This window comes from Lissotriton vulgaris, chromosome 4_1 (genome assembly GCF_964263255.1).
Source record: "Lissotriton vulgaris chromosome 4_1, aLisVul1.2, whole genome shotgun sequence".
NCBI lineage: Eukaryota > Metazoa > Chordata > Amphibia > Caudata > Salamandridae > Lissotriton > Lissotriton vulgaris.
In genome coordinates, this window is record NC_141691.1 from 106,079,283 (window position 1) to 106,095,303 (window position 16,021).

A 16,021-nucleotide genomic window follows, 5' to 3' on the forward strand; every position below is an offset into this window, starting at 1 on the left:
GAATTGCCACAATTGCAAGACTAAAAAGTGCGTATAGTAAAAGGAGTATTATGAAATAATACTGTAAAAGCATTGATATGGTTTCTTAGCCATAAGATGGTTAAAATGATTAAAATATATACATTCATATATACATTTGGCTAACGTCCTCAACTGGTGCTTCTAACTACGCCTACCCCAATGTACCTGACCAAAGCCTAATACGTGGGAGGGAGTAAGTAAGTAGCAGTTTAAGTTTAAGTTGGTTTTGCCAAGGGTTTGCTTCAAGAATTCTCTCTACGGGTTTAGTCAGCGCCATACCTCTGGATTAGAATGTTGGAGGTCTGGTATCTCCTCTCAGGACTTGATATTCCAGTCACCCGCAAGGGTAGGCTGGAAACGCCGGAGCTGGATTTTCTGGGCAGGAGAAAAGACAGCGTCTTTCTCAGTGCGTCGAAGAGGGGCAGCGTCCGTGGGCTTCTCGCATCTGCTGGGCTCTCTGCAAGGGACAGCTGTTCTGCTCCAGTATTCACCACCACCGTCGTGTTTGCTTAAGGCAACGTCGGTATTATTTATACCTGAAAGGTGCTGAGTTTGACGTAAGTTTTTGGACATAAGACGTCAATAAAGATGTCACTAAGAACTGGTCGTTCTTACAGTGCTCGCAGGAGTTCTATTAGTAATCAAAACAAAGCAAGCGGGGCTTTCCCAGGTTGCTGGGGGGTTTGAGCTGTCGAAAGAACTCGGTGTGTTATCTAGGAATCTAAGGAAGTGGCTTCTGCTGTGTCATGTACTGTAATGAGCTGCAGAAACGAGTTACTGAAATATGGCTCTGATCGTTTATGCCATAATAGGGATATGTATTTATTATAGCCGTATAGGGGCATAAGGTCACAATATTGATCGGGGTCCTAGATAGAACACAACACCACAACACCGGGCCGTGAGTCTGTGGCCCAAACTCCATTTACCTAAATTTTTCACAGCTCCAGACAAAAGGCATATACAGCAACCTAGCATTTTCCAAATCAAGTGATTAAATCAATGCGCCATTGTCAGTCAATCATACCACTATTCTATTCCACCACTGCACACACATGTAGCCTAGGTCTGCTGTGCTTCTTGTTGATTGGTTGTGTTTACCTTGTATTCCACTTCTTGAACGTATTTGTCAGGAATACGCTCCACAGGATTCGGTAGTTGCTTAAAGGGGTCCACCTCCAAATGTTACCAATTCCCTGACCTATAGAATACAGGGTGTTCGAATCATTAGGCGGGGGATAAAAGGGAAGGGGAAGGAACTGCTGGGATTTAAGGCTCCGAAATGACAGAAACATAAAGGACAACGTTAAGCAATGCATATGATATAATCACTACACTCATTAATTCTCGCTAAGAAGGAGTATATAGAAAGGGCCAAAAACACACCTCCACTAGAACCAGAACACAGACAGCAGTTCAGGAATGTAACAAATCATATGCAAGCCCAATTTCTGAAAATCCTTAAATAAGAAAACACGGTTTTCGAAGTGAATGGGCTAGTTATCACTCAAGGAATATTGGTGAATGTCAAATGACTTAGAAGCACTCAAGAAACGTCTTGCTTCTTCAATCAGGTTCATGGAATATTGTATTATCATATTCCTGTGGTCCACAAAATGCTTCATCACATGTAATCCAGTATACACACGGTATAACGTAGTAGTCACCACTGTTCTCCGTTGTACAAACAATGAAACGATTCTCCAAGGTGATATGTAACAAGTATTATTCACATACAAAAATCTGATCTTCTGTATAAGGAAGTAATCCAAAGAAGACGGCAACGCGTGGCAATTACCTCACTGCGTTCCGCTCTTTAACGTAGAAACGAATCACTGCTACGGCAGCATGTAGCGTACACCACAATGCCCCGCAACTATATCCAAAATGTCACTGGCGTACATAACGGTAACGTGTGGTCAGCCGACTCACAGCGTTCCGTTCTTTAAGTGTAGGCAACGCCGCCGCGCCGGTAACTCACCAAGGATGGAGTTTAGCTGAGCAAATGAACAGGAATAGTAGAACCAACTCGGGAGCCTCAAGGTAGGGAGAACAGATCCTCCGAGGCGTTGGCTACGCAACTGGGAAACACACAGAATAACGCGCATTCACTATAGCGCAATATGTCATTATGTACTCCTAACACAAGAGGCTCATGGGAGATGTAGTTTCCAGCCGTTGGGTAGGCGCAATGAGCCAGATCCTGACAGTATTCCATCAATCATCACAGATCAAACTGACTGACAGTGTGTAAAGATGGTATGGTGGTCATCATCGTCCGGTGTGGCACGTGTACGTGGTGTCCAAAAGACCACCAACATCAACTCAGTCTGTAGTGAGTGACTACGATTAAGTCCAGACTGCACCTGCAGTAGTAGGAGTACAATAGATACATATTATTAAACAAGATGCAAACATTGACCATCACTTGAGACACAAGTACCTTGTTATTATATTAATATACTAGTATAGTTCTACTTCATGCACATTTGCTCTGAGTCAGCAAGCATCCAATGCAATGTATGGCATCATTCATTTCATATACCTGTCTTTCTCTTCTTTGTGGCTGTCAGATTACAGATGCAGCAGAGCCTTCTGAAAGTGATGACGAGTTTACTTTAATTTTGGAGCCCTGCTCATGTTCTGACATTGAAGAGTTGTGTATGCCAGTGCAGACAGAGGTGGTAGCTTTAAGACAGTGATGCGTTTCAGATTGGAAACAAAACAGAAGATGGCCACAGTCACATACGTTTCACTTGTTATGGAGGGACTGTTAGACGCTACATTATTGTACTATTCTCCATCTCCATCCAATGTATGGCAAGATGGAAATGTATTTAGGGTGAGTCAGGAAGATGGAGCAGGACTGTGAGGAGTGGAGTGCACAGTTAAATGCACAGATATGCAACTCCAATAGGTAATTGAAAAAGTAAGAGAAAGGATGGTGTTGGTTTTGAAGTTTGAACCAGAAAGACAGATACACACAAATAAAGGAACGGAGAATGTCACAATTTAAAAGCCTAGTTTTCAGGAATGAGGAGCTCGTCCTCAAACCCTGGTGGTTCTTCTGACAGAAGTAGTTCATGTAACCCAGTAGTTATGTCTTCCGACTCGCTCTCCTCTTCCAGCTGCGATTCACGTATTTTGTAGTCTGGTGGTATGAAGTACTGATTCATTTTGATTATGGTTAACCTCTCCACGCTTTTGGGCGAGAGACTGGTCCTTTTCACAGTTACAATGGCACCAGCAGCACTGAAAACACGCTCAGAAGAGACACTTGCAACAGGGCAAGCCAGATACTTTATCGCCGGCCTGCTGAGCACTGGACAGTCGCTTCTTTTCCTATACCAATACACCAATGGGCTTTGCTCCATGAACACCTCTGTTGTGTCATCCAAATAGGTCTGGACCATCCGCTCAATGTTCAGTGGTGCTCCGGTTTGCTTGTCCTCTTTTTGTTTTGCGACAGCAACGGACTTACCCATCCCTTTCTGTAGAAACCAAGCAGCTATTTTTTTTGTTGTGACAGATGAATCAGATCCTGTTGGTGCTGTTGTTGTTATTGGTAGCATTGGTGACTGCTGGGAAGCAAACGCACTGCTCTCATGCTGTGAAGAAGAACTTGACTCTGTAGGATGCTCAGTAGTACTTGCACTGTCCTGGGCTGGCACTGGCAGGCCATTAACTGAGAGCCGTTCATTATTTAAATCAGTGGCTTCCTCAGCTATTACGGTTTTCTACTTGGCAATATCCCTTTCTGAAAAAGGAATTACTGCATTACCGTTCACAAATAATTTGTACCGTTGATCCAAAATTGTGGCAGTAATGTAATTTTGATGTGACACAATCTTATTTTGAATCCTTGTATTCTCAGATAAGTGGCCGGCTAAGGCCTTCGCCAAATAACATGCTTCAAGTTTTCCTTCAACACCTTCGTATGATTCAGATACCTCCTTCAGCTCTTGCTCTAGCATGTACAACCATGGGATAGCTCGGCCCATAGTACAGTCCTCCCTGCTGACTGCACGTGTGTAGACCTCAAAAGGAAGTAGCATCTCTGTCAGGCATTTAATGAGGTCCCATTGCCACATCTCAACGGTCAATGCTTTAACAGTAGGATCCCCTGATCCTCTTGTCATGACATAAGCATTACGTGGTATGTACTGCTCAAACAGCCGATCAAGCATGTAATAAGTAGAGTTCCAACGTGTTGGGACCTCCTGGATGAGTGCTTTGACTGGCATTTTATAGTCACGTTGAATGACCCGTAGCTTCTTCCGGGCTTTAAAAGAATGGTTGAAATCCGTGCAGATTCTTCTGCAAATGGTCAGTAAGTTGCTGACTTTGCTTTCATTTTTCAGAAAGTCTTGAACAACAATGTTAATGAAGTGTGCCAATTACGGGACCCTGAAATAGCGACCATCTTGCATGGCCTTAACTACATTACTGCCATTGTCGGTGGCAACAAAACCAATGTTAAAGCCTCTTGGTCGCAGCCATTCACAGACCTTGCTGTTAAACTCAGCCAAAATGTTTGCACAGGATGCGATTTCTCCATAGCAAACATGGCTACAGTTGCATGTCTGCGAGTAGCTTTAAAAATCTCAGTAGTGTCAATGCCTGCAGATACCTTGTCTCTAACACCTGAAAAAGAGATCCAGTGTGCAGTGATGCACATGTAATCAGTGGCTTGGCAACTGGTTTACATGTCTGTTGTCAGGTGGATACTATGAACAGCACTCTGCTGCAAGGCTTTTCCAAGCAATTCCAGCACGTCGTGGCGTAGTGCTGGAATTGCAACTCTGGCAAAATAGTAGCGGCTGGGAACATTCCATTTTGGGCAGAGGGTTGTCACAAATTCCTGGAAACCCACCCCTTCAACAAAAGAAAAAGGGAGAATGTCCAGTCCTAACATTTTAGCAAGCTTAGCATTGTACAAACGTGCTATTGGGTGGTTGCGCTTATACTTTCCCTCCTGCCTAAAAATGCTAAGAATGGTACGCTGCTTGGTATTTCCTTCACTTATGCTCGATGCAGTACTTTGCGTTCGCACCCCTACTCCTTGGTATCTCCGGGTTACTCTTACTCTGGTGCCACTGAGATGTTGCTGATGCGGAGGATGTGGGCTTTACCACTGCAGTGCTGGGGACAGGGGTACTTTGTGTACCACTACCAGATAGAATGTCTCCCTCTTCTTCCTGTTTGACCGTGAGTGGACCTTTTACTACTTGCCCACCAACATTAATGGTTCCTGCTTTCATGCGACGTAGGTGGTCCTCCCACTGGATTGCATGGTGTTTTTTCAAATGGGTCATTTAGCCTCCGGTAGCATAGTTTGTACAAAGCTTACCACGACTAACAGAGGAATGACAAATGAAGCATATAGCAATGTTGTCCTCATTTGTGCTAACTGTAAAGAAGTCCCACACTGGGGAGCTTAATTTTGTCTACTGCTAGAGGTGCCACTTCCAATGCCGGATGAACTGGAGGTTGTGTGTTGAATTTCACTATGTGGCTGCGCAGTAGTACCACTACCTACTTCTGCTGAGGTGGAACTTGTGCTGGATGTAGGACGATACCGGCCCTGTGCAAATGTAAAAATGGAAGCTGGAGGTAGTTTTGGTGTGGCCTTTGTTGGAGATATGCATGCTACATCCCTACTAGTCGCAGCCATTCTCGCTAGGGTTAAAATGTTGGTCTCCATGTTCTCAGGCCCAGGAGTAATGCTTGTGATGACTGGGTCTGACTCGTCATCACCATCATTATTCGGCTGTTCAACATCGTACGCCATAAGTGTAAGGCTTCCTGGAACCTTCCTTTTCCCTAGCCTGGTCTTCTTGGGATGTCTCTCCCTCTCATGCTCAGATTGTTGTGGTTCCCAATTGAAATCAAGATCATCAGAAGGGATGCTTGGCGAAGAACTTGATGGACTAACCCAACTTTTCCTTGGTGGGGATTTGAAAAATAATAGATCTCCTGCATCAGGTGCTTCTTCTTCTTCTTGCTCTGCATTAGGCATGGGCGGAAAATCCGTTACGCTCGCGGATTGTGCGGATTTTTGGCAAATCCGCAATCCGCGAACTCTCGCGGATTTACCGAAAATCCGCAAATCCGCACGCTGCGGATTTTTTGCTTGTGTTCGCACTGCTCGCGGCCCGCGGTGCGGGCAGCAACAATCTCGCACTTGCGGGATTATAACAATTACAGTTGGGGAGGGGTGAAGGAAGTGGCCCAGTCTCCATCTTCCTGTTCCGGTCCAGCACGCTCCTCCCATTGGGGTGGGGTGAAGGAAGTGCCCCAGTCTGCAACTTCCTGTTCCTGTCCAGCAAGCTTCTCCCATTGCTTAGTCCATTTCCTGGCCACTTTGAATTCGATCTTGACTGGGAAGGATTACTTTTTGAGGATGCTGCTGGATATTTGGATTTGAGGCCTTTTGGATTACTTTTGGATTCGAAATTTGATTTCACAAGTAAGTTGATAGGTTGATTCTGTTGTTTGTTTGTGGTGATTTTTGTATGTGTTTTTCGACTTTTTGGGGTGGTGTTGGGGGCTGGCTATGTTGGTGGGGGGCCATTTTGAGGCATGGTCCTACAGGTCCTGGCCATGTGGGGTCAAGCGGCCATTTTGAAGTCAGGCAGTGTGCTTTGTGCCATAGGCCCACCCAGTCTGCTTTGATTTCATTCATTTTTATGCCCAGGGGGCTTAGAACACCCGCGGATTTACCGAAAATCTGCAAGTTCGCGAGCTGCGGATTTTTTTGCTTGTGTTCGCACTGCTCGCGTCCCGCGCAGCAACAATCTCGCACTCGCGAAATTGCAAAAATTACAATTCTGCACATGAATTGAAAACCACCAGCAGGCTTCATAATTAATTGCAAGGAGTCCATTTTGTGGGGGGGGGGGGGGTTTGGGGTGAAGGAAGTGCCCCAGTCACCAAGTTCTTCCTGGTTCTGTCCAGCAAACTCCTCCCATTGCTTTGTCCATTTTTTCTGGGTGCATGATACAACTGTTTTGTTGAATTTTAACATGATTCTGCCTAGGGCATGGATGGCATTGGATTGTTGTGATTTTTGTGTGTTTTACGACTTTTTGGGGTGGTGTTGGGGGTTTGCTATGTGGGTGGGGGCCATTTTATTGCCTGGTCCCGTGTGGGTGGGGGTCTAGGGGCCATTTTGAAGCCAGGTTGTGTGCTTTGTGCTATAGGCCTGCACCCAGTGTGCTCTGATTTAATTCATTATGCCCAGGGGGCCCAGAATCAGTCTGTTCGCGGATTTTGCGGGTCTTTCGCCACGTTCGCGTCGTGAAGCAACAATCTGGCACTCGCGAAATTGCAAAAATTGCAATTCTGCACCAGAAACCCACCAGCAGGCAGCATAAACCTTCTGAAACTTGATGGATGGCATTGGATTGTGGTGATTTGTGTTGTGTTTTTTGACTTTTTGGAGTAGGGGTTGGGGGCTGGCTATGTTGGTGAGGGCCATTTTGAGGCATGGTCCTGGCCATGTGGATGCGGGTGAAGCGGCCATTTTGAAGGCAGGCAGTGAGCTTTGTGCCATAGGCCTGCACCCATTTTGCCTTGTTTTCACCCATTTTGCCCAGGGGGAGTCAGTGGTACATGAAACTACAACCCTCTCTGTGGGCTCTCTTGGATCAATGTTAAATTCCTGTTTCCCAAAAATTTAGCAATTCTTATTTTTGATATTTCCATATTGTGGTGTGCACGTGTGTATTCATAAATGCCTACTTGCAAACTATTAATTGAAGCGCTACATATGCAACATATATTTAACTGATGTTCCTCTATCTTCGTTTGCTTTTAGGTGCACAAAGTCAAGAACTCCGCATCATCGTTGAGCATCAGTGCCAGGAAGAAGTCCTGCTGCGGCCTGCTGTTCAGACATCTGAAGAAGATGGCTCCAAAAAGACGTGCCCGTAGCTCCTCTTCCAAGAAAGATGTCTCTACTAAGGAGAAGAAGAAGCAAGTGGCACCACTTACCAAGGAGACTGGTGCCTTGATCACTACATTTTTGTGGAAAAAAGAAAAGTCCACCATGAGTGCTGCACAGGTAGCCTGTTTAGTGGTTCAATCACCAACGACCAGTGATGTTGGCTCATCGCAAGAAAGTAGCAGCACACAATCAACACAGGTTGTAACTCATCTCACAAGTACTATTCAACAACCAAAGCCGCAACAACAACTGCATGGGCTACTAGTACAAGCACAAGTACATACGCAAGGAGCTGTCCGAGAAGGAGCTGTCCGAGAAGGAGCTGTCCGAGAAGGAGCTGTCCGAGAAGGAGCTGTCCGAGAAGACGAAGGCCGAGAAGGAGCTGTCCGAGAAGGAGCTGGCCGAGAAGGAGCTGGCCGAGAAGGAGCTGGCCGAGAAGGAGCTTGCCGAGAAGGAGAAGGCCGAGAAGGAGAAGGCCGAGAAGGAGAAGGCCGAGAAGGAGAAGGCCAGGAAGGAGAAGGCCGAGAAGGAGAAGGCCGAGAAGGAGAGGGCCGAGAAGGAGAAGGCCGAGAAGGAGAGGTCCATGGAGAGTTGCAAGTAGAGGTCAGTGAAGAGGCCCTTGTAGCGGCGCATGGAGCAGTGCAAGTGCCCACAATGGTTGTTCTTCCAGAAGTAGGGGCAAAGGAGGAAATTGACTTTAGAGCCGGGGTATCATGTCAGGAAGACAAAGCCTCTCCTCCTGATATATTTTCTCCCAGCTCCCCAGCAAGGAAAAGATCACGCAGGGTGTGTAGAAGTTCCTCTTCAAGCCCCGCTCCGTCAGATGATCTGGATCAAGATTGGCAACCATCTCCAACGTCTGAGAGGGAGGCACACCATGAGCTGAGAAAGGTATCAAATGTTAAAAGGAAGGGCCCCGGAAAGCTCATACTTATGGATCCGAACGTCGGACTTGATGAAGTGGTGCATTCTGATGTTGATGAACAGGATGACAGCAATGACCTAGTCATCACACACGTCATTCCAGCCACACCGGCCATGCAGCAGACAGACATTTATACCCTATCCCGACGTCATGCTGAGCGTGACCCTGGCGACGTGGCACTGGTAGCACCACCGACGCAGTCAAGTAGTACAACAAGTTCAACAAAACCTACAGCTCCCATATTTTCTCCCCAGAGGGGACCTCCATCCAGCTCAACTCCCTCAAGTAGGGTTGCTGCAATAATTGCACAACCCAGTAGATGTCTGCAAGGCTCATCCACCACTGCTTCATCTGGCATTGGCAGTATCACCTCGTGCGGCAAAACCAGAAGTTTCCAGTCCCCAGTTTGGAACTTTTTTAGTGTCCATGCAAAGCATTATTACATAGCCATTTGTTCCATTAGTAAGACTAGAGTTAGCCGTGGTAAGACTGGTACCAACTATGGTACCGGAGGCCAGATAGGTCATCTTAGAAGAAGGCACGCTGTCGAATGGTTTGCGCACCTAGCAAACATCAAGGGAAAGCAATCCCAAAGGGCAAGTGGCCAAAATATACCCGTACTAGGTGTTTCATCTGAAGAGGACGGGGAGGTAGAAGAAGCGTCAGACATTTGTCCGGTTGCACCCAGTACCCCTGGCAGCACCACACCCTCCGCAACACATATGAGGCACACTGAGAGTCTGGGAGACACACCAATGCGGAAAATGTCAACACTAAGCACAACTGGGTCGAAGAAGTCATCAGCATCATCCAGTAAATTTGTCCAGCGCACCATTACAGCCATGTTCTCCTCAGATGCGCCATTTCAACGCAACCACCCAATTGTGCGCCTGTATAACACTAAGCTGGCTAAAATGCTAGCGGTGGACCTTCTCCCTTTTTCGTTTGTCGAAGGTGTGGGTTTTCTTGAACTCGTGGCAACACTGGCCCCTAAATGGAAGGTTCCTAGCCGGTTCTATTTTGCCAGGGTTGCTGTTCCAGCACTACATAAAGAGGTGCTTGAGTTGATTGGGGAAGCTTTGCAGAAGAGTGCTGTTCACACTATACACCTGACAACAGACATGTGGACCAGTTGCCAAGCCCTTGATTACATGGGCATCACTGCACACTGGGTCTCTTTTTCAGGAGTTGCAAAACAGATAAATGCAGGTGGTGACTTGGTCGAGATTTTTAAGGGTGCTCGTAAACATGCGACATTAGCCATGTTTGGCTTGGAGAAAAGTCATACTGCAGACAACATTTTGGATGACTTTAACAAAAAGGTCTCGCAATGGCTGCCCCCAAGAAAATGCAAGGTTGGTTATGTTGCCACTGATAATGGCAGCAATGTAGTTAAGGCCATTGAGGACGGTGACTATTTCAGAGTGCGTGTTTGGCGCACTGTATAAACCTGGTCGTGCAAAAGTTCTTGAAAAAAGAACTTGCAGTCGACAAAATACTGACCATCTGCAGAAGAATATGCACACATTTCAACCATTCTTTTAAGGCCCGGAAGGAGCTGAGGCGCAAGCAAAATGAACGTAGAATGCCAGTGAAAGCACTTATCCAGGAGGTGGCAACACGTTGGAACTCAACCTTCTACATGCTTGAGCGTCTGCATGAGCTGTTTCCAGTAGTCAATGAGTATGTCTACAACCTGGGTGGTGCTACGACAGAAATGATGCTAGCCGTGGAGCAATGGCAGCTAGTTAAAAGCCTGACAGACATGCTTCGTCCTTTTGAGATCTTCACGCGTGAAGTCAGCAGGGAGGACTGTAATTTGGGAAAAGCTATCCCATTGTTGCTGAAGCTCGAGCACCAAGTCAAGGCGGTGTCTTCAAAATTAAAGGATGCTGGAAAGAATGAAGCATATGAGTTAGCGCAGAGATTATTACAACGCCTAGTTAGCAATGAACGGCTTGTAAATATCAAGAAACAACCGCACTACATTTGTGCTACTATTCTGGATCCACGTTACAAAAAGCCATTGTTTGGCAAAGTATTAATTCCTTTTGAAACAATCCGATGTTACAGAGTACAAAGGTTGGCTAGCTCAGTCAGCCATTCGTTTTGAAAGAGAGCGGAAGGAAACTGTAGGAGAAGACAGTACTACTAGTGACTCAGCAGGCCATCAGGCGTCCCAAAAAAGCACTTCTGCATCTGTGCCTGTGGCAGAAGTGAGTGACTTTTCCTCTGAGCCGTTAACCACACCAGCAACCGTATCATCTGCACCAGGCCTAGGCGATATGTCTGAAGAGGATTGGCTAAGTCAGCTAGGGTTTCCTTGTCCCAGAAAGGACACATAAGTGCAAAGTACAGGAATCCGGGAGAACATTATTTCAATGGTGCAGGCCTATCTGGATGACTCAACAGCGGTCAATATTACTGAGGACCCATTGGCGTATTGGCATGGGAAAAGAAACATATGGCGAGAGCTCACCAACCTGGCTATCAATTACTTGTCTTGCCCACTCGCAAGCGTGTCTTCAGAACGTGTTTTTAGTTCTGCTGGTGGCATTGTGACTTCCAAAAGGTCCCGCCTCTTGCCCGCAAATGTGGAGCGGCTCACCATGATAAAGATGAACCAGCACTTAATACCACCAGATTTCAAAGTACGAGAATGCACGCAGGAAGAAGAAGACACCGACCTACCTGAGGGAAGTTTTCCTCAGTTACCAGAAGTACTACCGACTCAATTTGCAGAGTTTGAGGACGAGTTCTGCTTCCCTGACAGCGAGTTCTGAAAATGAGTCAATGAATCACTAACTTTATTTTTCGTCCGTATTCACTTTTATTCCTGTGTGTTTGTCTTTCTTTGTTTAGCAAGTGCTTGATCACATTCACAACAAAACTGTAATCACCCAATCACAACAAAAAGCCCATCAGCAGAACTGTCTTAATTTTGATGCCGCAGCATTCCTTAGGTTCACAAGTTGGTTGACAAGAACTCAGTCCTGGTCGTCTATCCTCCTCCTTCAGATTCACCCTATCCATTTCCTGTAATGCTGATGCCTGGATTCCGCACAATGAAGAAACTTATGTTGACAAGTCACCTAAAGAGGGACTGGAATTGGTGAGTCCTCATTTAAATACAATTTGCTAAATGTGGCTTTTTTCCCGGATTTGCTTTTTGGCTGTTAGGGGGTGTCAAACTTGTTTGCTTCTGGGTTTACGGGTCTTGGTTGGGCCATTGCTGGCAAGGTCTTATAAGGGTTGAAATCGGTTAGGAGGAAATGGGAGGTGAAAACGTTTAGGCGTTATTGCTCGCTTGCCTGTCATAGGGTTGCTGTCTGTGGGGCTTCTAGGTTTTTTGGTGTGGGTTTTGGGGTCTGCGAGCACCGCTACCACATTTCTAATGTTGATTGCTTTTGTTTTTCAGCAAATCCACGCCGGGAAACTCCAGTTGGGGCCCTGCTGCAGAACGCTTTAGGACACTGTGAATTCCAGGTGGAGCCAGCCCTCAAACACAAATTACAGGTAAGATAAGTGTTTGGATGGGAGGTAGTATAATGGAGTATTAGGAGAGGCGAGAGAGTGACAGTGGTACTTGTAAAGTCCTAGGACTCTTGAATTAACTTACTCTGTGACAGGCATTTACTTTGGAAAACATTTGGCCAATTACACGTGAACCAACACGATGACAGTGTTCAGTAAAACTAACTTACCACCACCCACCAGGCTCAAAAGTAGTAAAAAACAGGTATGCTCAGATAAAGTTTAAAAAAGTTTATTTTTATATCCCTAACAAAATAATCTCCCACAAGACCCTCCCTAACCCCAACAAATAAATAGTCCTTCAAAAGTCCCCAAAAACCCCAACTCCCAATTCCCACCCCCCAAAAGTCTCTAAAAAAGGGGCAAGGGACACTCTAGGGATGCATGCTGTGGACTTTGGCCTCCAGGGCATCATGCCTTAGGGCCAGGGCATCGTACTGCTCCCGGAGGATGGCGTGGTCTAAGCGGAGGCCCTCCAACAAATTTTGATTTCCCTTCAACTTGCGGACCTCCGCCTCCAGATCGGACACTCTGTGGGTTGCACGGCGCAAGCGAGCCTTGAGAGTACTGTGAGGGGCAGCCTTTGCTGCTCGGCGGTGGCGTCTGCCAGCCCGGCTCCGTACCGCCGGAGCACTGTGCTGACCGGCAGAACGTGGGGGCGCAGAGGAGGATGCAGGTGTCCCAGAAGATGTACTGGACTGCGTGTCCTCCCACTCCAGTTCCACCAGCCGCCGATATTCGGCAACAGTGGCATCCAGCCTCCGTTGCCGGGCCAGTAGAGCCTGCATACTCCGGGATGGTTTGGATGTTTTTGTACGACCAACTATATGAAGAAAGAAAGACATAATCTGTAACCAATGCTCTTTAAGAATATGATTAACACAAAATGATTCAGCAGAAAGTTGTGTCACAGTACAACTAGCAACTAGCCAGCGCAGTACAAAACTATTGAGGCCAGTATCATGGGCGTCCGCAGGGAGTGGCAAGGGGGGGCGCTTGCCCCCCCCTGGATCGCAGGTCCATCCAGTGCTGGCCCAGTGACAATATGGTAATTACAACAGGCTGAGACCGACAGACAGATAGAGGCAGAGACAGGGACAGAGAGATAGAGAGGGAGAGGGAGAGGGAGACAGAGGGAGAGAGAGAGAGAGAGAGAGAGGGATTGAGACTGAGGGTGACAGAGGGAGGGAGACAGAGAGGGAGACAGAGAGACGGAGAAAGAGGGAGACAGAGAGACGGAGACGGAGGGAGACAGAGAGAGAGGGAGACGGACAGAGTGAGTGAGACAGAGGGAGAGAGAGAGAGGGGAAGAGAGAGCAAGAGAGGGAGACAGGCAGAGAGGGAGGGAGACAGAGAGAGAGAGGTAGGGAGGGAGGGAGACAGAGACAGACAAAGAGACACAGACAGAGACAGATGGAGGCAGAGACAGGGAAAGGGACAGACAGGCAGAGACAGACAGAGAGACAGAGAGGGAGACAGAGGGAGGGAAACAGGGACAGATAGCGACAGGGACAGACTGACAGATAGGGGCAGAGACAGGGACAGACAGAGAGGAAGACGGAGAGGGAGACAGAAGGAGAGAGAGAGAGGGAGGGAGCCAGAGGGTGACAGAGGAAGGGAGAGGGAGGGAGACAGAGAGAGAGAGACAGCGAGGTAGAGGGAGACACAGGGAGACAGAAAGAGGGAGACAGAGAGAGAGAGATAGAGGGAAACAGAGAGAGGGAGGGAGACAGAGAGAGAGGGAGGGAGACAGAGAGAGAGGGAGGGAGACAGAGAGAGAGGGAGGGAGAGAGACAGAGAGAGAGAGAAAGAAAGATGTGTGTATGCTAGGTCTGGTGGCTCAGTGGTCATAGTTTTTTTTGTTGCTATAGATCCACCCCCCCTCCCCCACTGACCCTGCCCCCATTGGTGCGGCCCTTGGCCACAAACCACACTGTCAATTTGGCCCCCAGAGAAAGTTTGTGGGGACCCATGCTCTATAACCACATCCTCCTGATTTAGAATTGTTTTTTTCTGGCATTTTTAGCTTACCTCTACACGCCACCACCACTGTCTGCCTCCTCACAGTATCTGCTTGGGCCACTTGCGCCGCCTCCTCCCCAGAGTTGTCCTCGGAGTCGACCACCACCACCACATCCGAGCTGGCCCCGCCACCAGATGTTCCACCTACAAAGTAGATTTAAGAATGTTAGATTACACCACTCACTAGTATTTGGTCTAGGAATGAAGAAATGTGAAACCAACAGAAAAAGTAATTGACTGTGTACTCTAAATTAAAAATGTCCCTCCTTCCAGGGAAGGCTGTTGTCTTGCTGCACTTTTTTGTCACAATTGATTAATGCTTGCTTAATTTTAACACACACCATTTTTCTCTGAACAGACAGAAGCTGGACTTCTAGTTCTAAGGACAAGAGCAACATCAACTTCAAACCAGGTGAAAGCTCGGCTCGACCACAAGAAATGTGTTCCATTACTCATCAACTCAGCACCAAGCACTTTTCCATTTCCAGCTAACTTAATTTTAATATATGTGTTTACTTTTAAAAAAGCTTCTAAACTTGAATAGACTCTGTGGTTTTTGGTCCTCCAGACTACAGTGACTGAGCGAAAGGTTTTGCAATTTTTGCAAGGAGGAGTCCGTGCCTCTGACACTACCAGGTTTATACAGTGCGCCAAACACGCCACTCTGAAATATTATTACTCTGGTGTTTAGTGTCCATAGTTCGGTTTGTGGAGAATTGTCCCTGCAACAGTAGTATTATGGATTGTGCTCCTATCTAAACACTTTTTCAAAAAAATTAAAATAGGTCCTCTATATTTAAATGAAAACTTACTAGGGCCAGCAAAAATAAAAAACAAATTAGCAGTGGCACCGCCACAGAGAAGGAGAGCAGTGCACCTGAAATGCACAGAAGATTTTGAAATATTAATTTACCTCTACTATCAATGTAATCGGCAGCATTATTGCTCTTTGTAAAAAAGTTAAAACAAACATTTGCAATATAACACACAGAGCAGGAGAAAAAACAGAGTAGTGAGTGATGAAAAAATTGCTACTACTACTCACCAAGCCCGGGGACCTCCACTCCCAGCAGGTCGAGCAGGTCGCGCTCCCTGTCCAGGATATCCGTCCAGTGGTGGGTCACCTGGTTGTAGGTGCGCTGGACCCCCGAGATGTCAAACAGGGCCCGGCACACCTGCTCCCACCGCTTCCATCGCTCCTGGCGGTTGTTGTAGGCAGCAGCGATCCTGCCGCCTGCCGCGATGGTCCTGGGGAGGCGGCGCTGTACATAGTAGACCAGTGCGCCCACCTCCTCAGGACTGAAGATGTCCCTGGGCACCCCCATTTCCGCACTCAAACGGCCACACGGGAGCTGGGCACGGGCTGAGGGGCCCGTCTTGGGTAGCTTGACTGCTGGCTTCACCATGGTCTGGGCAGGTGGTAGCAACAAGGAGAAAAAATGAAAAAGAATAAGACTAGGGAAGAAGAAAATAAAAGTTTAAAAAAGTAGTTGAAAAGTAAACAAAAGTAGCCTAAAACACAAAAATATATAGCTAGAAAACTAGAGGGATAGATAATAATTTAAATAGAT

General features: G+C 46.9%; 1 protein-coding gene across 1 annotated transcript in view; it reads right to left on the reverse strand.

Annotated features, from left to right (window-relative positions):
• Positions 1-12,802: 12,802 nt before the first annotated feature.
• LOC147718433 (uncharacterized) overlaps positions 12,803-16,021 on the reverse strand; it is an 87,779-nt gene continuing 84,560 nt past the window's right edge. The window contains exons 2-3 of the mRNA XM_086967200.1: positions 14,460-14,594; positions 12,803-13,251 (exon numbers count right to left, since the gene is read on the reverse strand). Coding sequence (XP_086823326.1) covers positions 12,803-13,251; positions 14,460-14,594 — 584 coding nt within the window. The remainder of the gene's footprint in view (positions 13,252-14,459; positions 14,595-16,021) is intronic.